Below are 26,013 nucleotides of genomic sequence, written 5' to 3'. Positions count from 1 at the left end.
GCTGCTGCCCCAGTCCATAGCTCAAGATCAAGTTACCTTTTGAAATGGTTTGGCCGTGTCACTACCCAAATCTCATCTTAAATTGTAGTCCCCATAATCCCCATATGTCATGGTAAGGACTCGGTGAGAGATAATGGAATCATGGGGGTGGTTACTCCCATGCTGTTCTTGTGATAGTGAGTTCTTATGAGATCTGATGGGTTTACAAGGGACTTAACCCCTTTGCTTGGCACTCATTCTCTCTCCTGCGACCCTGTGAAGAGGTACCTTCCACCACGACTGCAAGTTTCCTGAAGCTTCCCAAACCATGAGAAACTGTGAGTCAATTAAATCTTGTTTTCTTTATAAATTACTCAGTCTCAGATATTTCTTCATAGCAGCGTGAGAATTAATACACCTTTCATGACTGACCAATTGTGGTTCCTCAGCAATTCCTGAGCCTGCTGCCTCTCTTCATTTTCTCGGGATGGAACACTATGTTTTTTTCCTCCCCACCGGACACAGCCACTTTCATGCACTCAGCTCAGACATCACTTCTAGAGGCTTCCCGGGTACTCAGTATTCTTATTGAGCCCTGGGAATAGTCTGCTGCCTTAACAGGTTATACTGAAGTAAACATTTTTTTTTTTTTTTTTTTGAGATGGAGTCTCGCTCTGTCACCCAGGCTGGAGTGCAGTGGCCAGATCTCAGCTCACTGCAAGCTCCGCCTCCCGGGTTAACACCATTCTCCTGCCTCAGCCTCCCGAGTAGCTGGGACTACAGGCGCCGCCACCCCGCCCGGCTAGTTTTTTATATTTTTAGTAGGGACGGGGTTTCACCGTGTTAGCCAGGATGGTCTCGATCTCCTGACCTTGTGATCCGGCATTATGTGTCTCTTTCCCAATAGCCCTGAAGCTCTTTAACGGTTGGAACCAGCTCTTAAGTCATTTTGGGGTTTCCAGCACCAAGCACAGTGCCTAGCACATAGTAGGAAGGCACTCGATCAATGTTAATGAATTAAACTGATTAGTAATAAGTGCTTTTTTGCTGACATATTACATCCACAACCTACAACACATTAAAAGTCCTTTTCCCTGATCACCACTTTCTTATAAATTTTGATTACAGGACAAAAGAATGAAATCCTGATGAAGAGGAATAAGGTCTGGAGGTCATATAAGCAAATTTTAAATTAAAATGTTGGTTTACTTATTTTGGTAGGGCCTATTTGGGGGGAAGTCTTGGCCCCGGGCCTTTTGACCTCTGCTGTTTTAACAGGTAGGGCTGAAATGGAGTAGTTCCATAAACACACGTTCTGCACTACATTCACCTGTTGGGTTCTTAAGAGTACCGATTTTTATCTAAAAGTAGGCCTGCCAGCAATGCTTGCAATCTCTCCTTCTAAGTCAATGCTTTTGGATCAAAGTCTTTTTGGATCCAGTGTAAAGTGGAGCCCCTTCAAAGGGAAAGCACAGGGGAAAAAAAATCCAGCAAAGGATGTGTCCTAGTGGAGTTCTCAACTTCCCCAGGCTGTGCACCATCTATCGTTATTTGCCCCTCCCATCGGTCCGAGGGCCCAGTAGCCCCTGGTATCAGCAGAAGCCAGCAGCTTCCCTGGTGGGGCCACCTGCCCTCAGGTGACGGGCTTGCATATGGCCAAGGTACTTCTGCCCACGCCACAGAGGCCGCCGCTGCTGGACAGCGCAGCGGGGGTCACGTGTCCCTGTCCCGCCACTGCCCCAGGCCCTGGGCCCTCCCCGGCCGCAGGGCAGAGGCCGCTAGATCACGCGCACCCCGGCGGCCAAGGCTGGGCCCAGCCAATGGGCGGGCAGCATCCGCATGACCCGCGCCGGCGGGAGGGCGTGGGGAGGCAGGCCAGGCGCGCACGCTGCCGGGCCGTATCGCCTCCCGCGCCGCCGCCGCCGCCGCTGCCGCCAGGACTGGAAGTGAGCCGCCCGGGCCCCGAACGCCAGTCAGCCAGTGAGTGGGTCCCGCAGTCACCGGCAAGCAGGGCGAATCATGGCGGCCGCCAAGGTAACCATGGGCCCGAGGCCGGGGGGAGTGCGCCTGCTGGATCAACCTGGGGGCGTGAGAGGCTCGGGCGCTCACGTGTCTGGGTTGATGCCACAGGCGGAGCAAAATGGGGTGCCGGGCAGCGGTTCCACCTTGCAGCTGCGGGAGGGAGGGGGCCACTCCTCCCGGGTAGCACAGGCGGCCGGTGCGGAGACCGAGGTCCGACCTTGCAGTGGAAACTTTGCGGGCCGGACACTCCCACTTGGCCCGGGAGGGGAGTTGGTGTCTCACGCGGCTGAGCCAGGGCCGACGAAGAGGAGCGGGCGCGATTGGGGCCTGGTGCACCCTGGGCAGGGAAGCACTGGCGGTCCTCGACCTCCCCAGCGCTCTCCTGCTTCTGACCCCGCTGGTTGTTGACCCAGGCTTCTTCCAGGGGCCACAGCCCGGGCTGAAGCCTGATCCTATTACGTTTCAAGGGCTCCGCCCTCCCACCAGTAAGGAAGTCACTTTGACTTCCGTTTTGTAAACTGCCTAGGAGACTTGGCCTGCGCCTTTGTGAATAAAAAGTCCAGGGACTCTCCCCCTCCCCGCTTTCCCATCATTCCCATCTTCCCCCTCCCTCTCTCCATCTGACAACACTTACAGTTACCCGCCTCGGAGCATTTGAGAGGCTTCTTTTTGAAAACGATGAAACAGATTGTCCTGGGAGCCTGTCACTCCTGTGAAGTTGTACTTGAAAGGGATTCTGTGTAATGTGAATCATTCACTAACCCAGAGGAAAGGCAACTCCAACACTTGACCTTTCCTCTTTCACCATTTCTTGAAACCTGGACACCATTTCAGTCTCTTTGGACTGCATTTCAACTTCTCTGGCAGAATACCATATTTAGTCCCAATCACTTGAATCATTTGGAATTTATTGCTTTTAATTTAAGTTCACGAAGGCAGCCCTCTAATCAAGCCTATACAACTTCTTAGCTCATTTTAAGTGCAGTGAACTTAAATATACCTAACATTTCAAACATTTGTCCTTAATCAAAACTCTGTGATAACCCTCAAGAGGAAAACATGGCCAACACATCATATTCCTATTTATTCAAGCAAACTAATCACATTTGCAATGGAAATTGTAAGCAGACAAATATATTTAAATGCTGTTCTATGACTTAAGTCTCTCCAGGCTCCCTAGATCTGTAGGCTTCTTCATGTTGTTAGTCTCTGTGGCCTAAGTGGCTTTTCTCTTTTCTGTAATTACTCTCAGTTTCATCCTTAGGAAAGTACTCTGGGTGCATGGACTTATGTATGTGTGCATATGAACACACAGGTGTGTGTGTGTGTATATATGTATCTATAACTTTTCAGCAGTTTCTCCGAGCATCAGTAGGATTCAATTTTGAAAGCTACCTTAACCCTTTCAAGCCCAATAGCCCTTGACCTTTCCTTTGCATTAAATTTGCATGCAACCAAGGTACAAGTCTTGGTATGAATTAATTCCCTAGAGTAGGTGGGACTAGGTACCCATTCTTTACTGTTAGTTTTATATCTGCAGGTGATGTAAATGTTTTTACTTTTTTAGGAGATAAGGTAATTGAGAAACATAAATTGAGACATGTGCATAGAAATGGAATATAAGACTTGAGTAATATTAAGTAAAATAAGTGACCTGGTGCTGTGGCTCATGCCTGTAATCCCAGCACTTTGGGAGGCTGGGGCAGGCGGGTCAGTTGAGGCCAGGAGTTCAAGACCAGTCTGGCCAATGTGGCGAAACCCTGTCTCTACTAAAAATACAAAAAAAGTTAGCTAGGCATGATGGTGGGCACCTGTAATCCCAGCTACTCAGGACGCTGAGGCAGAAGAATGTCTTGAACCCAGGAGGCAGAGATTGCAGTGAGCCGAGATCGTGCCACTGCACTCCAGTCTGGGCAACAGAGTGAGACGCTGTCTCAAAAAGAAAACCCCCAAAACAAACAACAACAACAAAAAAACGTAAAATAAGTGATATGGAAGTTGGTTGAACTCTTTAGTTGTACTTCTACATAATAGTAGAAGTATCACATATCAAGGGCAGTTGATTTTTAGCTAAGTAATGAGTCAGGGAAAATGAAATGTTCATTTTTACTACTTGGGAGCTTGTGTTTTTGTTTATGTCTTCATTTGCACTCACCTCTTTCTGGGATATCTGATAGCTCACATCATATATACTTACTTTGCGATCCAACAAGATATATAAAAATCAAGTCCCAAGTAGATGGGAAAAACAGGATAAAGGGAAAGTAAGACAAAGGCAGGACTAAGGTTAGTGGAAAATTATGTGCTTACTAGAGGTGATTGCATTTTCTCCCAGCCAAAGCAAAGAGGAAATGATCAGTGAGGTCATTTACTTGGTAGAGAAGTCTTCTTATACTGCTCTCTGAGAGCAGTTTTTTTTTTTTAATTTTTGAGATGGAGTCTTGCTCTGTCGCCAGCCTGGAGTGCAGTGGTGTGATCTTGGCTCACTGTAACCTCCGCTTTCTGGGTTCAAGTGATTCTCCTGCCTCAGCCTCCCGAGTATCTGGGACTACAGGCACGTGCCACCAAGCCCAGCTAATTCTTGTATTTTTAGTAGGCCAGCATCATGTTGACCAGGATGGTCTTGGATCTGTTGATCTCATGATCTGCCTGCCTTGGCCTCTCAAAGTGTAGGGATTACAGGCGTTAGCCACCGCGCCTTGCTGAACAGTTTCTTTTATATGCTGTGAGTGGACTGCATTTGAAACTACCTTGTGACTACCGATATATGTCTGTGGGTTACATAAGGCCATTTCTTATCATGTCCTTTATTATAACTCAATGGCAGTACAGTAAATATGGCCTTAAAAGGTCCCTCAATGAAGCTGCTGGTCTAACTTATTCCATGAATGTCCCTCATTGAACTGCCTTTGGGCATCACCTTTATCAGTTGATTCTGTTGGCAGCCTGAGTTAAAGCCTGTGCTCCTTGCTTTTTCCCTGGAACATAGCTATTCCATGTTGCCGGCTGAACACAAAGCCATAGGGGTAGGGTTGACATTCCCTCTTAAAAGTTGAGGAGCCTGGATAGGAGAGGACTTCACCTCAGTGGAGTGTTAGGAAATTGGACTGACTCTGGGGACTCAGCAATTGTAGGAGAATTCCAACACTCACTACACTCACTGTGACAAATTGTTTGAATATTTAAGCAGATTTGATATTTTCTGGATAGATGTAACCACAACTAGCAGTTAGTTTCCTGATCTCCTCTTTCTTTCTTTGGTCTTTATACTTATTTAAATATAACTAATTATTCATGACCTTCCTTTAAATAGTTTTAATGGGGAGATGGAGAATCCCAGCACTTTGGGAGGCAGGTGAATCACCTCAGGTCAGGAGTTTGAGACCAGCCTGGCCAATGTGGCCCATCTCTACTAAAAGTACAAAACAACTAGCCGGGCATGGTGGTGTATGCTTGTAATCTCAGCTACTCGGGAGGCTAAGGTAGGGGAATTTGCTTCAACCCGGGAGGCGAAGGTTGCAGTGAGCCGACATCGCGCCATTGTACTCTAGCCTGGGCGTCAGAGCAAGACTCTGTCTCAAAAAAAAAAAAAAAAAAGAAAGAAGAAAAAAAAAGATCTGATAATTAGGAAATTATGGAGCTGGGGTTCAAATCCTGCCAGTCTGGCTCCAGCAGCTGTGGCCTCACTCTGTCTACCATGTCTGCCTGGTAATTTAGGATGGTGGAGAGTAAAGTATTTGGGAGAGGTGTGGGAGATGACTTAGGAGGGGCTTAGGTGTCTTAGTGTAAACCAGACTTTTATTTGAGAACTGCCTTACCTACTGTTTATTGCATGCCAGGTACTTTTCCAAGTGCTTTACAAATAGTAACTCAATTAATTTTCTTAATTCTAAGAAGCAGGCACTTTCTGTTTTTGACTTCAAATTACAGGTAAGAAAACTGAGTTGGGGAGGTTAACACTCTTGTACAACAAGTAAATGCTACAGCGTTGATTTGAACCTTGCTGATGTGTCTTCAGAGTCTCTGCTCTTAACTTCTGCACTACTCTCCCAGGCCTTACAAAGAGTTCCATTTGTGAAGGAGTATGTGTGAGAGTTCGCATGCCGTCGGGTATGGATGTGTATATTTCCTGATCATCCCAGTCCAATTATCTTAGAACACCGTTGTCACTCTGTATATGCTTCATTTCAATGTGTATTCAGTGTATTTCTCATCTCTCCAACCAGATCGCAAATCCCTGCAGGACAGGAATTGTCACATACCTTTTATTTAATTGCTTTATTGAGATATAATTCAAGTACTATACAATTTACCCATTTAAAGCATATGATTTATTGGTTTTCAAAATATGCACAGAGTTGTGTAACTGTCACCAGTGTCATATACCTTTGTAGAAACTTTAATCCAGTTTCCATTACTTATGATTGGGACTATAATACATATATACACACACACATATATATACACAAACACACACACATATATATGTAATATATATTTGGGACAGGGTCTCGCTGTCTCACCCACGTGGAAGTACAGTGGTATGATTATTGCTCACTATAGCCTAGACCTCCTGGATGCAAGAGATCCTCCCACCTCAGCCTCCTGAGTAGCTGGGACCTCAGGCACACGCCGCCATACCCAGCTAATTAAATATTTTTTTGTAGAGATGGGGGTCTCGCTATGTTGCCCAGGCTTTGGGCTGTATATTTAACCTCCGTGTTTTCCACGTTTTTCACCCATCAGGAAACCCTCTTCAGAGGTTTGTCATTGAGGATAAAACATATTAAGGTTATTAAAGATATTCTTCAAACGGCAAAGTTTTTTCTCCCCTATGGTAAAAACTCTACTAGGTATTTGGTGATATCATAATAAAGCAAATCAGTTTTTGCGCTAGGAATGGAGGAAAGAAGGTTTGAGTTGTTTTTATGCTGCCATGATGATGGTTATTAAAACAACAAGTATCTGTGGCTCCACTGTTTGGGTTTTAGGGGTTTTTAACTTGTGGAGCTAGATGGCCTTGGAATTTATGTTAACACAATGGTCTTTTACCCTTTCCCTCCTCAGTCCTGTCCCCTTTTACCAGGAGAGTCCTAGAAATGGAGTCCCAGAAACATTTGTTATTGGTCCAAATTTCCATGAATGCCTTTACTTTTAACACTGCTCTAGGCCAGTGATTCCCTGCACATTGAAGTCTTCTGGACTGGTATAAAAAACTGCTGATGCCTGGGTCTCACTCCAGAGATCATGATTGAATTGGACTTGGGTGTGGCCTGAGCCTGGGGATTTTTGAAAGCTTGACAACCACAGTTATTTGGTGCACATTGCTTCAAGAGACCTGCTGGCTCCTTCTTGGAGTAAGAAAGGAATGCAGTGAGATTAAGTTAAAGTCCCTGGTGTGTCAGTTCAAAGGAGGGGTATGTAGGGGTTTCTCCAAATTTCTCTTCTTTCTTGACAGTTTTGTGTTAGTCCTGCCTGATGTCTCCTGGGTGCTTAGGCATCAAGTTTATACAGTTTTGTGATAATCCTAGAATATAGATTTTAATCTCAAAATTGATTGAAAGCTCTGTTTGTCTCCTGCAGAGTCTCAGTGGTTTTTTGTGATCAGAGAAGGTGCTGGAGGAGGGAAGCATTACAAAGAGTAAACCTGGTCTCAGAGCCCTCTCTCCTGGGCTAACCTCATCCAGGGCCATGTGGTGCCTGTGTTCCGTAGCTTAGGTCATACGACTTTACAGCAAATAGATGGTTGGAAAGGTGTCGGGGGAGTTGAAAGATGATGTGTAGTGTAAAAAAGTCAGGGAGCAGGTCTTTTTTAGATACTGAGTTCTTTTAGAAGATTGTCAGAGGAGCTCTGTCTGACTCCTCAGTGCTTTGGTCTCTTAGACCTTTACTCCCAAGACCAGTCTCTGCTTTTGATGAACTCCTAGAGGGAACCATTCCTCTCTTTGTTCTCCACTATCTGTGAGGATTATCTATTATGGCATTCCTGCTAAGCGCTTCCTCCTCTCTGCTTGGCATTTGCTGCCTCATAAACACCTACAGGTTTCCTCATAAGACTCTGCAGGTTTGCCTTAGGGTGGACCTTGCAACAGAGGAATGTGTGACGCTGAGACATGTGTTGGTTCTGCTCGGGGATAAGGGGGATATGCCTTTGTGTAGTGATACAATTCCTTTAGCAAATTATTTAACAGCTACTGAGCAAACCCTATTTTCATGGCCTGTTTAACCAGACAGACCCTCTAATTGGGTGAAATGAACTAAATTAAATGCCCTTCTCCTAAAAGTCACCAGTAACCTCAGTTCTAAACCTGCTGGCTTGTCCTCATATCTGGCCTCACATGACCCTGTCTCCTACCTTTCCTTTCTCGCCATCTGCTTTCATGATGTCGTCTCTCATTATTGGCCTCTAGCCTCTCATATCACCCCTTTATTCTCCTTTGCAGGTGGCAGCTGCTGCTGCTGCTGCTGCTTCTTCCTTCTTCCTTCTTCTTCGTCCTTCGTTCTTTCTCCTCCTTCTTCCTTCCTCCTCCCTCCTTCTTCCTCCTCCTTCCTCCTTCTTCCTCCTTCCTTCTTGTTTCTTCTTTCATCTTCTTTCTTCCCAGCAAAGATATGTTTTTATTTTAGTGTTTGGCAGCATGACATATGCATTTAGAATGATAGTACACTTTACCCTAGTCTTCAAAACAGAATGTACTAGTTTACCAATGAGGAATTTTGGCCAAAAATGTAGTGTTTTTCCCTTCCCTGTACAGGTGCACTAGTGCTGCACCTTTTGAGAAGCATTACTTTAGCAAAAATCTAGAAATGTTTCACTTTTTCTGAATCTAACCAAGGGTCTTGCTTTTTTTTTTTTTTAATTTACATTAAAAAAAATAATTCCAACTTTTATTTTAGATTCTGGAGGTACATGTACAGATTTGTTACCTGGGTATATTGCATGATGCTGAGGCTTGGGGTACAGTTGACCCCCATCACCCAGGTACTGAGCATAGTACCCAATAATTAGTTTTTCAGCCCTTGTCCCCCTTCCTCCTCTAGTAGTCCCCAGTGTCTGTTGTTGCCATCTTTATGTCCATGAGTACCCACTGTTTAGCTCCCACTTAGAAGTGAGAACATGTGATACTTGGTTTTTTGTTCCTGCATTAATTCACTTAGGTGCATCCATGTTGTTGCAAAGGACATGATTTTGTTCTTTTTTATATCTGCAAGGTATTCCGTGGTGGATATATACCACATTTTCTTTATGCAGTTCACCATTGATGGGCACCTAGGTTGGTTCCCTGTCTTTGCTATTGTGAATAGTGCTGCACTTTGTAGGCTTCTCTTCGTACTGCTTGGACACGTGGAAGGTTAGTGTCCCCCAAGGCTGTACCTGAGATCGTCTCCTCCCTCAAGTTCCTGCTGCACTACCTGCCCCGTTAATGGGGATTGGCTCCTTGATGCTCCTCAGCCTGGGTAGCTGTCTCAAGCTCTGGCCCTGCATTTTTAGCTGTTTAGTTTTAGCTGGAAAACTCAACTTGTCTGTCTCAAAGACATTTCAAACTCTGCTGACCTAGAACTCACCAGTTCTTGTAACTGAATCCATCTTTTTGGTCATTCCTGACTTTAGCCTGAAGCTTCACTTTCCTAATAAAGTCTCCAGTTAGTTCAATTAAGTACCTGTCATGGGCAGATAGGAGAGACACCATTGGCCTGAATTGGATGTGGGAAAAGAGGTGGATCAGTGAAACCCTTCTACAGCCCTGGAGCATGTATTTCCTATCTTCTCTGTTCAAATTCAGGTCCTCATTATTTTGTAGCTGTACCATTGCTGTAGCTCCCACTGATCCCCTTGCCTTTGATTTCATCCCTGCATCTTTCTCTCCATTCTGTCCAGACTGCCAAAGGACTTTTCTAAGATTGGCTCTTGTTGCCATGATAATAGCAGTACTGTGTTCATGGGTACAGTACTTAGCAGCTTTAAAAAATGCATTCAAGGGCATAAGTGACTATTTCTCAGTGCCTACACTGTGCTGGGCTTCCAAAAACAAGTAAGCTACTAGATTTGTTTTCAAGAAGCTCAGAGTCTTCAGGGATTAATATAACCAGATAATAGAAAGACCCAAGCTTCATTATTTGATCTTTATAATCATCTACAAGATAGCAGGGAAGGTGTTAATAACCTCCTTTGTCAGATAAAGAAACCTAAGGCTCAAAAAGTTTATGCAAATAATAACAACAGCATTAATTTACATTTATATAACACTCACAGAAGCCAGACACTGTTCCAAGCACTTTACTAATGCAATCTTCATAACATTCCTATGACATGTAAGTGCTCTTACTTTCATAATACACATCGAGAAACTCATCTGTACAGAGTAGTTAAGTTCTATGAGGCACAGAGAGATTATGTAACTTTCCCAAGATCACACAGCTTGTAAATAGGAGAGCTGTGATTTCAACACAGGCAGCCTGGCTCCAGAGCCCAAGCACATAACCAGTGTGCTACATTGCCCTCTTTAATTTACCTTGCTATGCAGTATGGCTTCTGTTGCCTGCAGAATAAAATTTAAACTCTTAGCCAGCTAAAATCTCTTTGGTCTTGGCTGCATTTTCAATACTTTTAATACTTTCCCAGTATTACCCCAGACTCATTCGATTTTCATATTCTTCACAGCAGTTTGTGAATGGGACATATCAACCTCTGTTCATATTTCTTGCCATAAAGCTATGGCAACAGGGTGGCAGGATAAAAGAGAGCCTGTTTATTTGTTTGTTTAACATAGAAGTCAATCAGAGACAGAAATGTTTCTTTTCTTGTTTTTTAGCCTTTGTCAGAAAGAAATACTTCTTTTCATTTCTCTGTATTTGTTTCTCTGTATTTGTGGGCAGACATATATATATATGTGTGTGTGTGTGTATATATATAGTCTGAGTTCTTCTCTTCAGTTTTCAGAAGGGATTGTGGTTCTATTTTCCCATTTCTTGAAGCCCCTGTAGGAATGCTAAAACCCATGTCCTAAGATTACAGTTTTTATAGTTGGTTTGTTCTAATCGATATTCAGATACAGTCCACACATGGCTGGTTGATATGTCTTTTAAATCTTGTTAATCTATAGGTTTTCCTGCCCCCTTTTTGGTTGTTTCATTGCAGTTTATTTGATGAGGGAATTGGGTCATCTTTCCTGTAATTTCCCACAATTTGGACTTTGCTGATTACATCTTTGTGGTGTTGCTTGGACTCAGTATTTCCTGCAAGTGACAGTTTAATCTAAAAGCTTGATCAAGTTAGAGTCTTTTTTGGTTTTGGCTAGAATACTTCCTAGATGGTGCTGAGCGCTTCCCATCACATTGCTGGGTACTTGGTACTGGATACTCACATGAGGAGGCACCTGATTCTTGGTTGTTTCTTGTAATGTTACATTTTGGTCAGTGGTTTCAGATGTTGTCATCTTAAGTCTGCCAGCTTTTTGCATAATAGTTTTAATTAGCTAACTTTAAATATTAACATTTGCCCTTCCTGGTGCATTGAGTTAAAAGTGGTTTTCATTATTTAAATACACACTCTTATGTGTATGTATGCATATTAGGTATGTATGTGTGTCTGTATATGAGTATATATTGTAATTGTTATAAAAATAATGGCAATTAAAATTCAATTGGATATTAATTAATGGGTGCAGAGTTTATGTTCGGGATGATGAAGTGGGTAATGGTGATAGTTATAGAACATTGTGAATGTACTTAATGCCGCTGAATTGTATACTTAAAAATGGTTACAATGATAAAGTTTATGGTATGTATATTTTACCACAATTAAGACAAATCAATTGGAAAGGGATTGTAACACATTGAATTAAAAAAATCCAACACAACATAATGAGTGATAATTATTGCTCCCTAAAAGGAGCCAAAGTGAGATGGAGAGTAGAGTGATAAAGCTTTCTTTACCGAAGAATGCTAGCTAATAACGGTAGAAGCTATGCTAGAATTAGAAAAAGGAAAAAAAAAATGACTTTGCCACCTGCAAGTAATAATTGATTCAGGCATGGATTTTCATTGGATGCTGAAGTCTTTCAGTAAAAGACTGTTGGAATTCCCATTGTCTCAATGCATCTCCTAGTAAACTACTTGCTGTTTACAGAGGGGGAAAAAGTACCTTTACAATGGAGAAACCTGCTTCAATCAAGTGATCATCAGCAAATGGGATAAACTAGCATTATGTTACTGACTGATATTATGCAATGGGAAGTATACAACATGAACCTAAAAGAGTTCTTGCCAAAAATATTTAATGTGAATCTAATCGTGAGGAAATAATCAGACAAATCCAGAAAGTAGGACATGCTGCAAGACCTCTGGCTTGACTTCAAAAATATCAGTGTTATGAATGAAGAAGGCTGGAATAAAGGAGACTCCCAAAGAGACCTGATGACCAAATACAATGCTTGAGCCTGGGTTAAAAACAAGTAAAAGAATTGGAACAGCTGGAATATGGAGACCATATTAAAAGATACTGTATTAATTTGCTAGGGCTGCTATAACAAAGTACCACAGACTGGATGGCTTAAACAGCAGAAATTTATTTTTTCACAGTTCTAAAAGTCTGAGTATTTTTCACAGTTGTTAAAAGTCTTGAGATCGAGACCCCAGCAAGGTTGATTTCTCCTGAGGCCTTCTCTCCTTGGCTTGTAGATGGCTGTCTTTGTGGGGTTTCCTCTGTGTCTGTATCCTGATTTCCTCTTCATATAAGGACACCAGTCTTATTGGATTAGGGTCCCCTTCATCACCTCATTTTAACTTAATAACCCTTTCAAAGACCCTGTCTTCATATATGGCCAGTCATCTCCCCAGGGGCTGGGGTTGGGACTTCAACATATGAATTAGGTGTGGGGGACACAGTTCAGCCCATTACAGTTATTGAATCATTTAAAAATGGCTTGGGTGAGATAATGATGTCAAGGTTCTGAAGGGAAATGATCTTTGCTGCTGATTTATTTTGTGTTTCCTCCTAGATTTTAAACTCTTGAGGACAAGGACCTTCTCTGGACACAGATATGCCTCAGAGTAACTGTTGCATAGTATTCAGACACTGCTGGTTGAATTGTCCATTTACTTGACATGCCAACACATGGCAAAGTAAAGGGGGAAGGAGATTTTCTGCTGCATGTGTGTGGTTTGTTGTAAACCTTTTTCTAATAATCCATTTGCTCAATCCCCTCCATCCCCCAACAAAATAATATGATGAGAATTTGGAAATATTTAAGGAGTGTGCCTGGGTAATCACCAGGTGAGCACATGATGGAGAATCAGAACATCAGAACAGACTTGGCAGGGGTTGTGCTGTCCTGAGGTACATGAATCTCTATGACTACAGAAAGGCTGCTTCAAAAGGAGGCACCTAGAGAAACTCTCCCTTTTGATTAAAAAAGCCCAGGTACATTAGAGGGCAAAATTCCCAGCAGGTCCAACCAATGTGTTCCATTGCTGCTGTTTTAGCCCAGCTAGTCTCAGTAGTACCCTAGGTCATCAAGTGGCTTGAAGGACAAGAGGGTGATATCCTGTCTCTCCTTTGACTTTGTTGTACCCACTGGCAAGGAATTTCATTCACTTCTGAGAATTCACACACTCATTTTATTGCAGGCCGATGTTGATTCTGAGTTTGAGGATGCCACTATCTTTTCATTGCCTTCCAGCTCAGTTCCAGAAGTGAAAGCTCAGTCCTAGATTCTCTTTTTATGGTGGTTCATGAAGATTTCAGTTAATCCATTTGTGGTGTCCAACAGCAACTTGAGAAGAGCCTGGTCTTGACCTTTGCCCGATTTTCTGTTGGTTTATTTGCCTTTTCACATTGATTTGTTCTAAGAGTGCTTTTAAATGAAGAACATTACCCCTTTGTCCTCTCTGTTGCAAAGTTTGTTGTCGTTTTTCTTCGCAGTTGTTATTTAACTGATTTATATTCACTTTTTAAATTTTTATGTCAAATATTTATCCTTTTTTTCTTTATGGCTTCTGGATTATATGACTTCTGAGTTTGTCATGTTTGAAATCAGCTTCCCTACTTAATATTACATAAGAAACCACCTGTGCATTTTCTAGAATTTCCAGAATTTTTAGAATTCTCTCTCTCCGTTTAAAGATTAACTCTGATCCAGCTCCAGTTCTTTTGGTATAAGATGAAAGGTCGGGAGCCAGTTTAATTTTTGTTGCTTAACCCCAGGAGTTCATTACCCTTCACTAGTGCCACATCATCAGCTAGAGAGACCTGCTGCTAATTCAGCCTGAATCTGCTGGTTCAGCCTTCAGAGGAAATCTGATTAGTTCAGAAAGCCAAGATCACCTCCCCGCAGGGCTCAGGTATCTGCTGCTGCCCCAGTCAGCTAGGCTGCTCTGAATATGAAGAGTAACTGGGAAGCAAGGTGCTGCTAGATTGTCTCAAGTTGTGCTGTTTTCATTCAATCGTTACTCTCTTACTTTTAGCAGATGAGAAAACGAGGTCATGCTGCTGGTTAACAGTGGAGTCAGATTTTTTTTTTTTTTTAAGATGGAGTTTCACTCTTGTTGCCCAGGCTAAAGTGCAATGGTGTGATCTCGGCTGACCGCAACCTCTTGAACCCTGGTTCAAGTGATTCTCCTACCCCAGCCTCCCGAGTAGCTGGGATTGCAGGCATGCGCCATCTCGCCCGGCTAATTTTTTGTATTTTTAGTAGAGACGGGGTTTCTCCGTGGTGGTCAGGCTGTTCTTGAACTCCTGACCTTAGGTGATCCACCCGCCTCAGCCTCCCAAAGTGCTAGGATTACAGTTGTGAGCCACCGTGCCTGGCCACAGTGGAGTCAGATTTAAATGTTCCATTGCGAAGCTCATGAAATAGGAAACATTCTATGAGGGGAATCTGATTGGAGAATTCTGGAGGAAGAGGCATTTGACTTAGTCCTTGAAAGAACAGCATCATTTTTTAAACTTCTCATTATTGAAATTTCCGAAAAACTGCAAAACTGGAATAGTATAATAAACCCTGATCTCCCTGTCTAGCCAGTAGTAATCATCAATTTATGGCCTCAATATTGTTTCATTTATACCATGCCCTCTCTCCTCCTTTCATCCCTCCTTTTTTTTTTTTATTAAATTTTTTTTTTTGGAGACAGGATCTTGCTCTGTCACCCAGGCTGGAGTGCGGTGGCACGATTATGGCTCACTGCAGTCTCAACCTCCTGGGCTCAAACAGTCCTCCCACCTCAGCCTCCTGAGTAGTTGGGACTATAGGCACATGCCACCACACCTGGCTAATTCATCCCCACATGTTTTTCAAAGCAATCTCAGCCATCATATCTGTAAATATTTTATGTATCTCTAAACAGTATTTCTTCAAAGCACAATCACAATATCATTATTACACCTCAAAAAATTATAGTAATTCTTCAATATCTTCAAATATGTATTCTGTACACATTGTACACATTTCCCATATTGTCTTAAATTTTTTAAAATAGTTGTTGAATTGTCATGTAAATAAGGTTCATGCATTACAATTGATATGTCTTCATTTTCTTTTTCTTTTTTTTTTTTTTTGGAATTACAAAGCTACTTTTAATACTTTTAAGCTCCACAGAAATAAAAAAAACACTGGGAAGGGCTAACCCCCTCACTCCCAGGAGTGGCCCATAGGGAGAGAGGCTACTTGAGGGGAAGGAAGTACACAAGGGACCCACTGCAGACACATGGCTAAGGGGAGCCATCGGTGCTGGGACCTGTGGTCACTACAGGAGGAAACACGAGTGTGGTGGGACTGGCTCCAGGCACACAAGTGAAGGGCAAGAGAGATTGGAGTGAAGCCAGGAAGCTACTTAGGTTCCTCCTTCTTCTCGTTTGCCTTTTTCTGCTTCTGCTGCATGATCTCCGAGTCCCTGGGGGTAGAGATGATGGGGCACTAGGAGGTACCAGAGGGCAAAAAGAACAAAATGCAGGGGGATGAAGGGCACAAAGGAGAAGATGGAAGTGGATGAGACTAAGCTCAATGTTTGACTGCTGTACTCCCACCCTAGGGGAACAAGAGGAAGAGAGCAGAGGCTCTGAAGGCAATCGGTCTCCATGCTACAGTTGCCCAATAGGTCAGAAACCTGGCCACACAGGCCCAAGGCTCTCTATTCTTATACCAGTAAGAAGGTTGGGAGAAGAGAGGAGAACTGGGAACAGCAAGGAAGGCCAGATCACTGGGCTATCATAACCATAGCTGTATCTGAAGTGGGAAGCTCCCTGTCCTTGCCCTGAAGGTCAGACCGGGGGATGCTCAGAAATCAGATTCTGTGTCCTCATTTTCTTTTGATCTCTGGATCCTCTTGCCTGCTTAATCCTGTGCTTTCTTTTCCTCTGAAAGACAGTGTCACATAATGGCTGAAATCATGGATTTGCAATCAGATTAGGGCTCTGCCACTTGCTAACTGTGCGACTTGGGGAAGTTACTCAACCTCTCTGTGCCTCAGTTTCCTCAACTGTAAAACGGGCATAACTGTGTCTGCTCCTCGGGGCTGTTGAGAGTGTCAGTGAGCTAATGTTTGCAAAGCATTAGAGTCATGTCAAAAGTTGTGGGCTGTGGAATAGGACCCAGGAGGGAGGGCTCACTCAAGTGAGATGGTGTGTCGTCTTTGAGATGAGGCTCCAGCTGTGCAGAGAGCCCCTTTCCTTTTCCTTTTTGCTTCCTTCTGGTTCTTGACTGTGCTTCAGTTAGATGAGGTTGATACATAGCAGAACTTTGGACAGGTAAGCCATTATATAGTGGAAGCAACTTCTTTATTGTCCTTTCATTTTTGGCTTTCTCTTCCTCTGTATTTATTAAGTTAGCTCTTCTCTCTCAGAAGCGTTTAACTTTTTATGGCATTATCTGGGCTTCAGCAACTTGTGATCTCCTAAGTAGAGCCTTTCAGCACTTTATAAATATGTCATATACTTTTTATATTCCTTTGTTCCCCATCAGGAACATACATCCCAGTCATCAGCACAATCAGTTTTTATTCATTTAAGGAGCAGTAGTAATTTGACACTTGCTAATATGTAACAAATTATATTGGGTGCGGTAATTAAAATTGCAGCTGGTTCCTAATTATACTGTAACCTTGATGTTTAAAAAAATTGAGACTGAGTTCAGCATAAAATACTGGAGAATAATATTCTGCACTAGGCAGTTCTGCCTTCTACTGAGCCATGGGCATTTATGAATCATAATGCCAAATTAAAAAGATTTTATTTTAAATTGGTTACAGTTACAATGTTGTCCAGTGGCTTGATTCTTAAAGGTAGCTTTAAAGTCCCCCTTTTTGCTTGCTTAACTGTGGGAATATCCTCCAGGTATTACAATTAGTGTCTAAATAATCCGAGCTCTGGGGTCATTTCTGGCTGTGTGATCTACTAGTATTCATTTAAGACTCTTTAGTACCTCAGCTTCCTTATTTGAAAAATGGGGATATTACTCACTCTTCCTCTTAAAGAGTTTTAAATAGAGTATTTAAATGAAATAAGATATGAAGCCATTAGCATAATACCTGGCATAGAGTTAAGGACCCAGTAAAAGTTAGCTGGTCATTGTTATTGCTATAATTAATAATAAATGATCAGGTTCCAAAGACCACCTCTGTGACCCTCAACTTTAGCAGAATTAGGCTATTAATTCTCCTGCCACTCTGCCTTATGGTAGCGTGTATCATCATACATTTTGTACCAACCACTTGTCGATAAGTCAGCTTTCCCTGCTTGGGGCAGGGTTTCTGATTTATTGGGTGTTTTCTCCTTGGTGCCTGGCGCTGGGCCTGGTACACTGTAGCCTTCCCATAGGTGATTGTGTTGCATGGATGAGCAAGTAGAGCATCACCATCTAAGGAGTGGTTGTTAGCTGGGGGGTGGAGTAGTTTGGCTCCCAAGGAGATTTCTTTTAGCAACCTCTGGAGACGGTTTCTTGGTTGTCGCAGCTTGTTGGGGAAGGGGTTGCTGCTCACATCTAGTGAGTAGAGGTCAGCTTAATAACAATAATAGTAAAATCCAGAACTAATATGTTTCAGGCTCTTTTGGCGTAACAGAACCCAGCTAAAACACCACCATTCATTCTTAACTGTTACACTCTGCCTCTTAATATCAGAATTTTAATGATGATGGCTTTATAGTTTATGTTTGTCTACAACAGAGCAGAGTGAAATCTAACATACGTCACAACCTACTGAATCCTTCTGATAAACATCTCTAGTACCTCTGAAATGACTCGCTGGTGTAATTACCCAGTGGGTTAACATTTGTGGTGGCTGATACTTTATAAGTCAACCGTTGAGTGAAAGGAAGTTTTACCAGCTGATTACATGGAAATGTTGTGGTTTGAAGAATGCTTAACAGGGCATCTTGTCTTTATACTAATTTGTATTTCAGTAACTTTTTAAAATAATGACTGCTCTTCATTTATTAGGACTTAGGGAAACTGTAGGATGAAGGATGAGTGACTCAGTGGTTTCAATAAAAAATTATTTTCTTAAGTTTGAGATACCTTTTTCTTCTTCCCAAGTTAATCGTAACTGTGGTTTTAGGAAATTCCAAACTTTCTTTTGCAATAACTGATTGTATCAGTCAGGGCTCACTTGCAGAGAACAGAATCTACTCTAGCTGGTTTAAGCAGAGAGATTTATTACAGGGTATTAAATGGCTTACACAGTTTGTTGGGAAGGTGAAGAAACAGACTTGAGGTTGAGCTCTAAAGAATGACATCTAGAGTCTCAAGCAGAGCAGGCCACCAAGACAGCAGTGACCTCCTGTGCAGTCACAATGCTGCCTGCCAAGTGGACAGTGTTTCAGGACCATGTGGCCACTGACATGGGAGGGCAGGAGGTTGCCACAGGAAAACTAGACAGTTCCAGCAATGGTGCTTGCTTGGCAGAAACAGCAGAAGGTACCCCCAACTCCCAAACCTTTGCCAAATCTCACCTCAGTTTTATCTAATTGACAGCACATGGGCCGCATAGCAGCAAGGGAGTCTGGGAATTGTAGTTTTAGCCTTCTAGTGTCTTTCCTGTGGGAAGATAAAGAAGGAGGGTGGGCTGCAGCTTGTAAGTGGTTAGGTTACACCCAAGAATACTTTTCTTTGGGATTCAGGGCCACCTACTGCACTATTTCCTCAGGTTCAAAAGACTATGCAGGACTGTTTCTCCTTCTGTCTCCCTTTGCTGCTTGTCACTGCATGCTTATTTACACCCACCCACACACCCAGAAGCTTGCTTTTGATGAACTACCTCTTTGAGTTTGTATTTCTTATCTAAGGCAAATATTTACTTTATGATGGTAGAATTTTCAGTGTAAGTCTGTGCTTGTCTTGGCTCTCAGATGTTTCAGGTTTGGGAAGGTGACTGGTGAAGTATTGCCGAGGAAGGGCTGTGCCGTACAGTTGGTGATGTAGCAGCTGAGGTTGGGCCTTGGGTTCTAATGCAATTGTTCTCAGCCCACCCACGCATCATAATTTCTTGAGGGAACTCTAAAGATACCCATTCTAGAAATTCTCATTTGATTGACCTTTGGTATGGTTTGGGTTTTGTGAAACCTAAAAGTACCTCAGGGGACTTGAATATGCAGCGAGGGTGAGAACCTAAGTTTTATTATCAGTACATTAACACGTCTAAAGCTGTGGTTCTTAAACTTTAACTGCATCAGGGTCACCTGGAGGGCTTTTTTTTTTTTTTTTTTTTTTTTCTGTACTATGTGTTCACATTGAACTTTCTTTTTTTTTTTATTTTTTATTTTTTATTTTTTTAATTTTTTTATTTTTTATTTTACTTTAAGTTCTAGGGTACATGTGCATGACGTTTATATCATGTATAACTCCCCAATGCAATCCCTCCCTCCTCCCCCCTCCCCATGATAGGCCCCAGTGTGTGATGTTCCCCTTCCCGAGTCCAAGTGATCTCATTGTTCAGTTCCCACCTATGAGTGAGAACATGCGGTGTTTGGTTTTCTCTTCTTGTGATAGTTTGCTAAGAATGATGGTTTCCAGCTGCATCCATGTCCCTACAAAGGAAGCAAACTCATCCTTTTTTATGGCTGCATAGTATTCCATGCCAGACGGGATTGCTGGACCTCACCCAGTTTCTGATTCTGTGGGTCTGGGATGGGCATGATAATTTGTATTTTTAAAAGTTCCCAGGTGATGCTGATGGTCTTCACACTTTGAGAACCATTGATCTGAAGAGAGTTGCCTATTTTCATTGTAAATGTCAGATTTTTACTGACCTAAAAGACTTTATTCTGTATTCAGCACTTCCAGAGCATCTACTTGGTTTCCTGATCTTTGCCAGAGCTGGAGATGATCTGAGGAGTAAGGTACCCTCACAGAAATGGAGGTCTCACATCTCTAGAGCTTCCCAGTGTAAGAGGAGAGCTTTTCTTTTCTTTGCATTTTATTTTTCAAATTAGCATTTCGTATATTCTTCCCCACCATCCTCTGTTAGATCTGACAACTATTTTGAGTACACCATTCTGTACCACTGTGGTTTGTTAAAGTAATGAGCCTTCAACTGTAGCTTGATTCCATTGTAAGAAAGTCTATTTAAAAAATATTCCTATAGGTAGAAATATCTTTTCTGGTGACCCCCTACCTATGGCTGCTCTAACTCATATTAGAATGAGAGTGAATTCATTTGTCCTGAAAGATAACTTTCTTCTTATTCTTGCCATGTTCTCCCCCACCCCCTGCCTTTTTAAAAACACCAGTTCTTGAAATTGTGTTATTGTTTTTATTTCTAGGATGTACTTAGCTAGTATATGTTTTGCAAACGCTATTGATGACTTACACAATTATAACCAGTGTTTATCTTGTCAAAAAGTTTTACATATTCAGTGATTCTCAAATTTTGTTCCTGTGGAGCATAGACTCATTGAATCGACCTGAAATTTCCATACTAAAGTTAAAAAATGATAGACTTTTCCCAGTTTATGGAAGAAACTATGCATAGAGTTTTTCTGTTCCAACATTGCCCCTTTCTGGGCCAGGCGTGGTGGCTCATGCTTGTAAACCCAGCACTTTGGGAGGCCAAGATGGGAGGATCACTTGAGGCCAGGAGTTTGAGACTAGCTTGAGCAACACAGTAAGAATCTGTTTCTACAAAAAAAATTGAAAAAAATTAGTGGGGTCTGGTGACACATGTCTATAGCCTCAGCTACTCAAGAGGCTGAGGTGGGAGGATTGCTTGAGCCCAGGAATGTGAGGCTGCAGTGAGCCATGATCACACCACTGTACTCCAGCCTGAGTGACACAGTGAGACCCCCAACTAAAAAAAACAAACAAACAAACAAACCACCAAAACCCTCTCTTTTTCCCTTAAATTTGGAATCAGAGTAAAATGTTATCAAATTTCAACAAAATTCTTTATCCTGTTGATGTAAGTGGCAAATAATATTTCATAGTAATTTGTAAAGGACCCCTTTCTTCTTAGTCATTTACTGTGTATGCTTGAAAACCAGTTACTTGATTTAAAATTCTTGATATAAAAATATTGTTTTAATGTTGGAATCTATTCTTACAAATGCAAATTCAGAAGAAGAATGATAAAGAAAATCAGGCAGTTTACTGATTCTTTGGGTCTGGGATGAGCATGATAATTTGTATTTTTAAAAGTTCTCAGGTGATGCTGATGGTCTCCACACCATAGCTGTTAATATTTACATGCTGTTAATATATGAGAAAAAAATGTAACAGTGAAAGTAAGCCTTCTGGAAACAATCTAAAGTTTGATGACTCTTCTAAACCCCAAGAATGAACTAAGTCTAATAATTCCAGGCTTCTGAAGCCCAAGAATGAACTAAGTCTAATAATTCCAGGCTTATGTGATACAAAGTATGCATGCTGAGCAGCTGTTCTGAATTGACTTTAAAAGGGTGGCTACATTTCTGTGGCTTCCTTTTTCCAGCTCATAGAACTTCCTGGGAAGCATTCATTGAAATACACCTTCAGAAAACTGGTACATCTCACTGTAACTTTGCATTGTCTTCAATTAAGTTGTGTAAGTGTTCTTTATTCATAGCAAATGACGCTTAAACAAGAAGATAGGAATGGGAGATAGTAGTATAAATGGAAATTCCAAACAGCCACGCAGCATTTGACTGGTGAATAATAGATGGAATTACTGTAGAGATGAGGCCCAGGAGGCTGGTAGTAATTTTTCTGAATCCATCCCCTGTTGAACCATACTTATCTATCCTTAAATAGACTGTAGCAGGACCTGATACAAATTTTAGTGGGCCTCAGAGAAATCTTGTAGTGATCATTAACGATTTGCTGTACCTGGAGCTCTGGGTTGGCGGCAGGGTAGCTGAGACGATGATGAGTTAGGATGGCCGCAATGTTTATTTAGTGGTTTGGTGAGTGTGTTTGAAGATCTGTGAGTTTCTTTCTCTTCTCTTTTGCTAATTTCTCCCTTCCAAATTATGAGACAGTTTACCCATCATTTAGATTTATTAAGGCATAAACATGGTAGAATATAAACATCTTTGGATGAATAATACAAATAGTAATAGATACCATTTATGAGCACTTTAACTGTGTGGCCTTTTTGGTGCTAAGCACTTTATGTAATTATCTCATATTAGTCTTCTAGCTGTCTAGGACTCCCTGTTTTATAAATGAGGAAGGTGAGGCTAAGAGGTCAGGGCCTCCAGGTCACATAGCCAGTGAGTTTATGAGGTTGGTCCTGCTCCCTATTTGAGGATGATCTGACACTAAGGCCATGTTCTTTTTTTTTTTTTTTAAATGAAGATGGGGTGTCACTATCTTGCCCAGGCTGGTCTCAAACTCCTGGGCTCAAGTGATCCTCCCACCTTGGCCTCCCAAAGTGCTGGGATTATAGGTATGAGCCACCATTCCTGTAAGATCATGTCCTTAATCACAGCATTGGACAGACACTACACACTGTTAGGAGAAATTGGGAGAGTTTTGATTTTTAGGCTTATACTATATAGCAGTCATGTACCACATAAGGATGTTTTCGTCAGTGAAGGACTACATATATGGATGGTGTTCACATAAATTATAATAGAGCTGCCCTGTACAGGTGTTCCACTTTTTATCTTTTAAAACCATATTTTTACCATACCTTTTCTGTGTTTAGATACACATTGTTTTACAGTTGCCTACAGTACTCAGTATAGTAACATGCTGTATAGATTTATAGCCTAGGAGAGCAATAGGCTATCTCATTTGCCTAGGTATGCAGTAGGCTACACCATCAAGATTTGTATAAGTACACTGTAGGATGTTCACACAATGATGAAATCACTTAACAATGCATTTTTCAGAATGTTTCCCTGTTGTTAAGCAATGCATGACTGTATTATATTGCCAGTTAATGCAAGTTACCATCACTTTGAAGCTGCCTGTAATGTGGGTCAGTAGTAAGGCCACTACGGTATGAGATGGAATATTTGGGATCTGATCTCAGCTCAGAAAACATTTAGAAATGTCAGATTGGCACTTAATCTGACTTTTCTGGGGAAATAATTGATGCTTTCTGAGCTTTGGTTTCCTCTTCTGTAAAATTAGGGCAGTAATATCCATCCTATCTGACTCTGATTTGCAACAAGAATCCAATGAGATAATAGTCATACTTGGCAACATGTCTTACAAGTGTTGGATCATTCTCTGACTTTGTTTTGATTTGTGTTCTCTGCCCTAGACCCCGAGAGGGTTACAAAGTGAACACTCTTTTTCCCCCTTTGAGGTGTAGTTCTGATGGGGAGCACTGAATATACATTTCAGGATCCTTAGACAGAAATGTCCTATGGGAATTTAGGGCAGGGAAAGTTTACTCTGAAATAACATGGCCCAGGGGAGACCTTACAAAGTTCATGGCATAAAGAATTAATTAGATTTTAAAGGATGTGGTATTCAGATACAGCAAGAATACTTCATTTTGTGGAAAATTTATTTTGCTTTTAAGAGGAAAACAGTTAAGAACTTAGCGTACCATATGGTTTTGAAAAAAGTGTTATGTACTTCCATGAGATGTGGGACTCTAACCATCAAGGAGGGGATTTTTCTGCTCTTAAAGTGGAGAATGGAGGCATTTTTATGCTGTCCCATGTTCTCTTGTGTTTGTCCTACCCTACCTTTCTCAGAATAGAGATCTGAGAGGAGGGAGTCCTCTCTGAAGCTTTTAGGGCAGCAGAGTCATTCATCTTAGGCTGACTAGCAGTGTATTTTCTTTTCCTCTGTTGAACAGCAGAGAACACTTACTAATTCAGGATTTTAAAAAAGATTAAAAATGCATGGCTGGGCGCAGTGGCTCATGCCTGTAATCCCAGTATTTTGGGAGTCTGAGGCGGGCAGATCACCTGAGGACACGAGTTGGAGACCAGCCTGGCCAACATGATGAAACCCCATCTCTACTAAAAATAAAAAATTTAGCCACATGTGGTGGTGCATGCCTGTAATCCCAGCTACTTGGGAGACTGAGGCAGGAGAGTTGTTTGAACCTGGGGGACAGAGGTTGCAATGAGCTCAGATCGCGCCATTGCACTCCAGCCTGGGCAACAAGAGTGAAACTCCATGTCCGGAAAAAAAAAAAAAAAGTATTCTTATGGATGGAAATAGCCTTGTTGGTTACGAGTACTCAGCTGAAATGAAGAGTTATCAGCTTTGCTTTGGGAAACAAGGTGACCAAGCATCAGGTTTCAGAAAGACTACTTCCATTCTAGTGATTAGTTAATAAAATTATTCCTGACAGTGGAGAGCCTAGGAGCTCAGGCAGTTCCATATTTAGAGACAGAGAACTCATTGTCCAAAGATCTCAGAACAGCCTTCGCTAGCGCACAGAAGGGATTTAGAACAATTTGCATAAGTCTCCCTGTGGATAGCAACATGGGTCCAGTGTTGGGTGGTTCCAGGAGCCTCTCCTTGGCTTCATCATGGGGTGACTCTGTGCTTGGTGAGAACTCAGTCTCATGACGTTTTTTTGCCAGCAGGATTGGGTGTTGGGACATTGAATAAACCCACTGTTTGGTTCCACATAAGGGCTCTTTTGTGTTGGCCTGGGGAAGCCATGTTCAAGTTTGTCTTGCTTTTTCCCCAGCTATGTTTTTGGACTTTGTGGCCTGGAGAATTAAGCACAACACCCATTCTGACCTAATCTGTCAATTTTTGCTCTTCAAAGGTAACCACAGCCCCTTGTAATTCTAAAATATGTAGAATAATATCATACTTTTGAAGACTTATGATTTATTAATTAAAAGCTGAGGAAAGGAGGAGAAGTTCTTTGGCATGCCCAGGTAGTGAGGTATGCATGCCTGTTCATGGTGAAACTGTGAGAAGTAGCTCCCTTGAGTTAATATGATTTCCCTAGTTCACTGACTTCTTTAAGAAATATGTTCTCTTGGCTGGGCGTGATGGCTCATGCTTATAATCTCAGCACTTTGGGAGGGTGAGGCGGGGAGATCGCCTGAGATCAGGAGTTTGAGACCAGCCTGGCTCACATGGTGAAACCCTGTCTCTACTAAAAATACATAAGTTAGCTGCCACTGGTAGTACGTGCCTGCAATCCCAGCTACTTGGGAGGCTGAGGCAGGAGAATCGCTTGAACCTGGGCGGCGGAGGTAGCACTGAGCCGAGATCGCACCACTACACTCCAGCCTGGGCAACAGAGAGAGACTCGTCTCAAAAACAAACAGAAATATGTTCTCTTGCATAGTTGACAAACATTTGTATATTTAAATTCTCCTGTGAAAGAGCATGGTTTATACTGGATTATAAGTAAAAAATGCCAGGTGCTTGTAATGTTTCATCTTTTCTTTGTTTTTAATAAATTATATATATTCAACATTAGATATTAAGAGCTTTTGCTACTGTTTCCTTGCATAAAATTGTATCATTTTAGAAGCTACATAAGGAGTCTAATTTAAAATGGGGAGGGGGCGTATTTTATGCATTGGGGTAACATGGTATTTAAGTACAAAAATGAAATACACTAATTTCTAACCTGAGATTTATTTTCCTTTAGTCGGCTAGCTTGATTTCTCAG

At 42.0% G+C, this 26,013-nt stretch overlaps 1 protein-coding gene across 3 annotated transcripts in view; it reads left to right on the top strand.

Annotated features, from left to right (window-relative positions):
* Positions 1–1,778: 1,778 nt before the first annotated feature.
* Positions 1,779–26,013, top strand: part of SLC25A13 (solute carrier family 25 member 13) — a 213,500-nt gene continuing 189,265 nt past the window's right edge. The window contains exon 1 of one of the 3 annotated variants that reach the window (XM_033192420.1): positions 1,779–2,013. In XM_033192420.1, the coding sequence (XP_033048311.1) occupies positions 1,999–2,013 (15 nt within the window). In that variant the 5' untranslated portion in view covers positions 1,779–1,998. Of the gene's footprint in view, positions 2,014–18,811; positions 18,906–26,013 lie in introns of those variants that run through there. The other 2 variants (XM_033192421.1, XM_033192419.1) reach the window with 2 other exon arrangements.

Source organism: Trachypithecus francoisi, unplaced genomic scaffold (assembly GCF_009764315.1).
Source record: "Trachypithecus francoisi isolate TF-2019V2 unplaced genomic scaffold, Tfra_2.0 Lachesis_group4, whole genome shotgun sequence".
Taxonomy (NCBI): Eukaryota; Metazoa; Chordata; class Mammalia; order Primates; family Cercopithecidae; genus Trachypithecus; species Trachypithecus francoisi.
The sequence above is the reverse complement of the archived record's forward strand: the minus strand, read 5'-3'. Positions and strand labels throughout refer to the sequence as shown.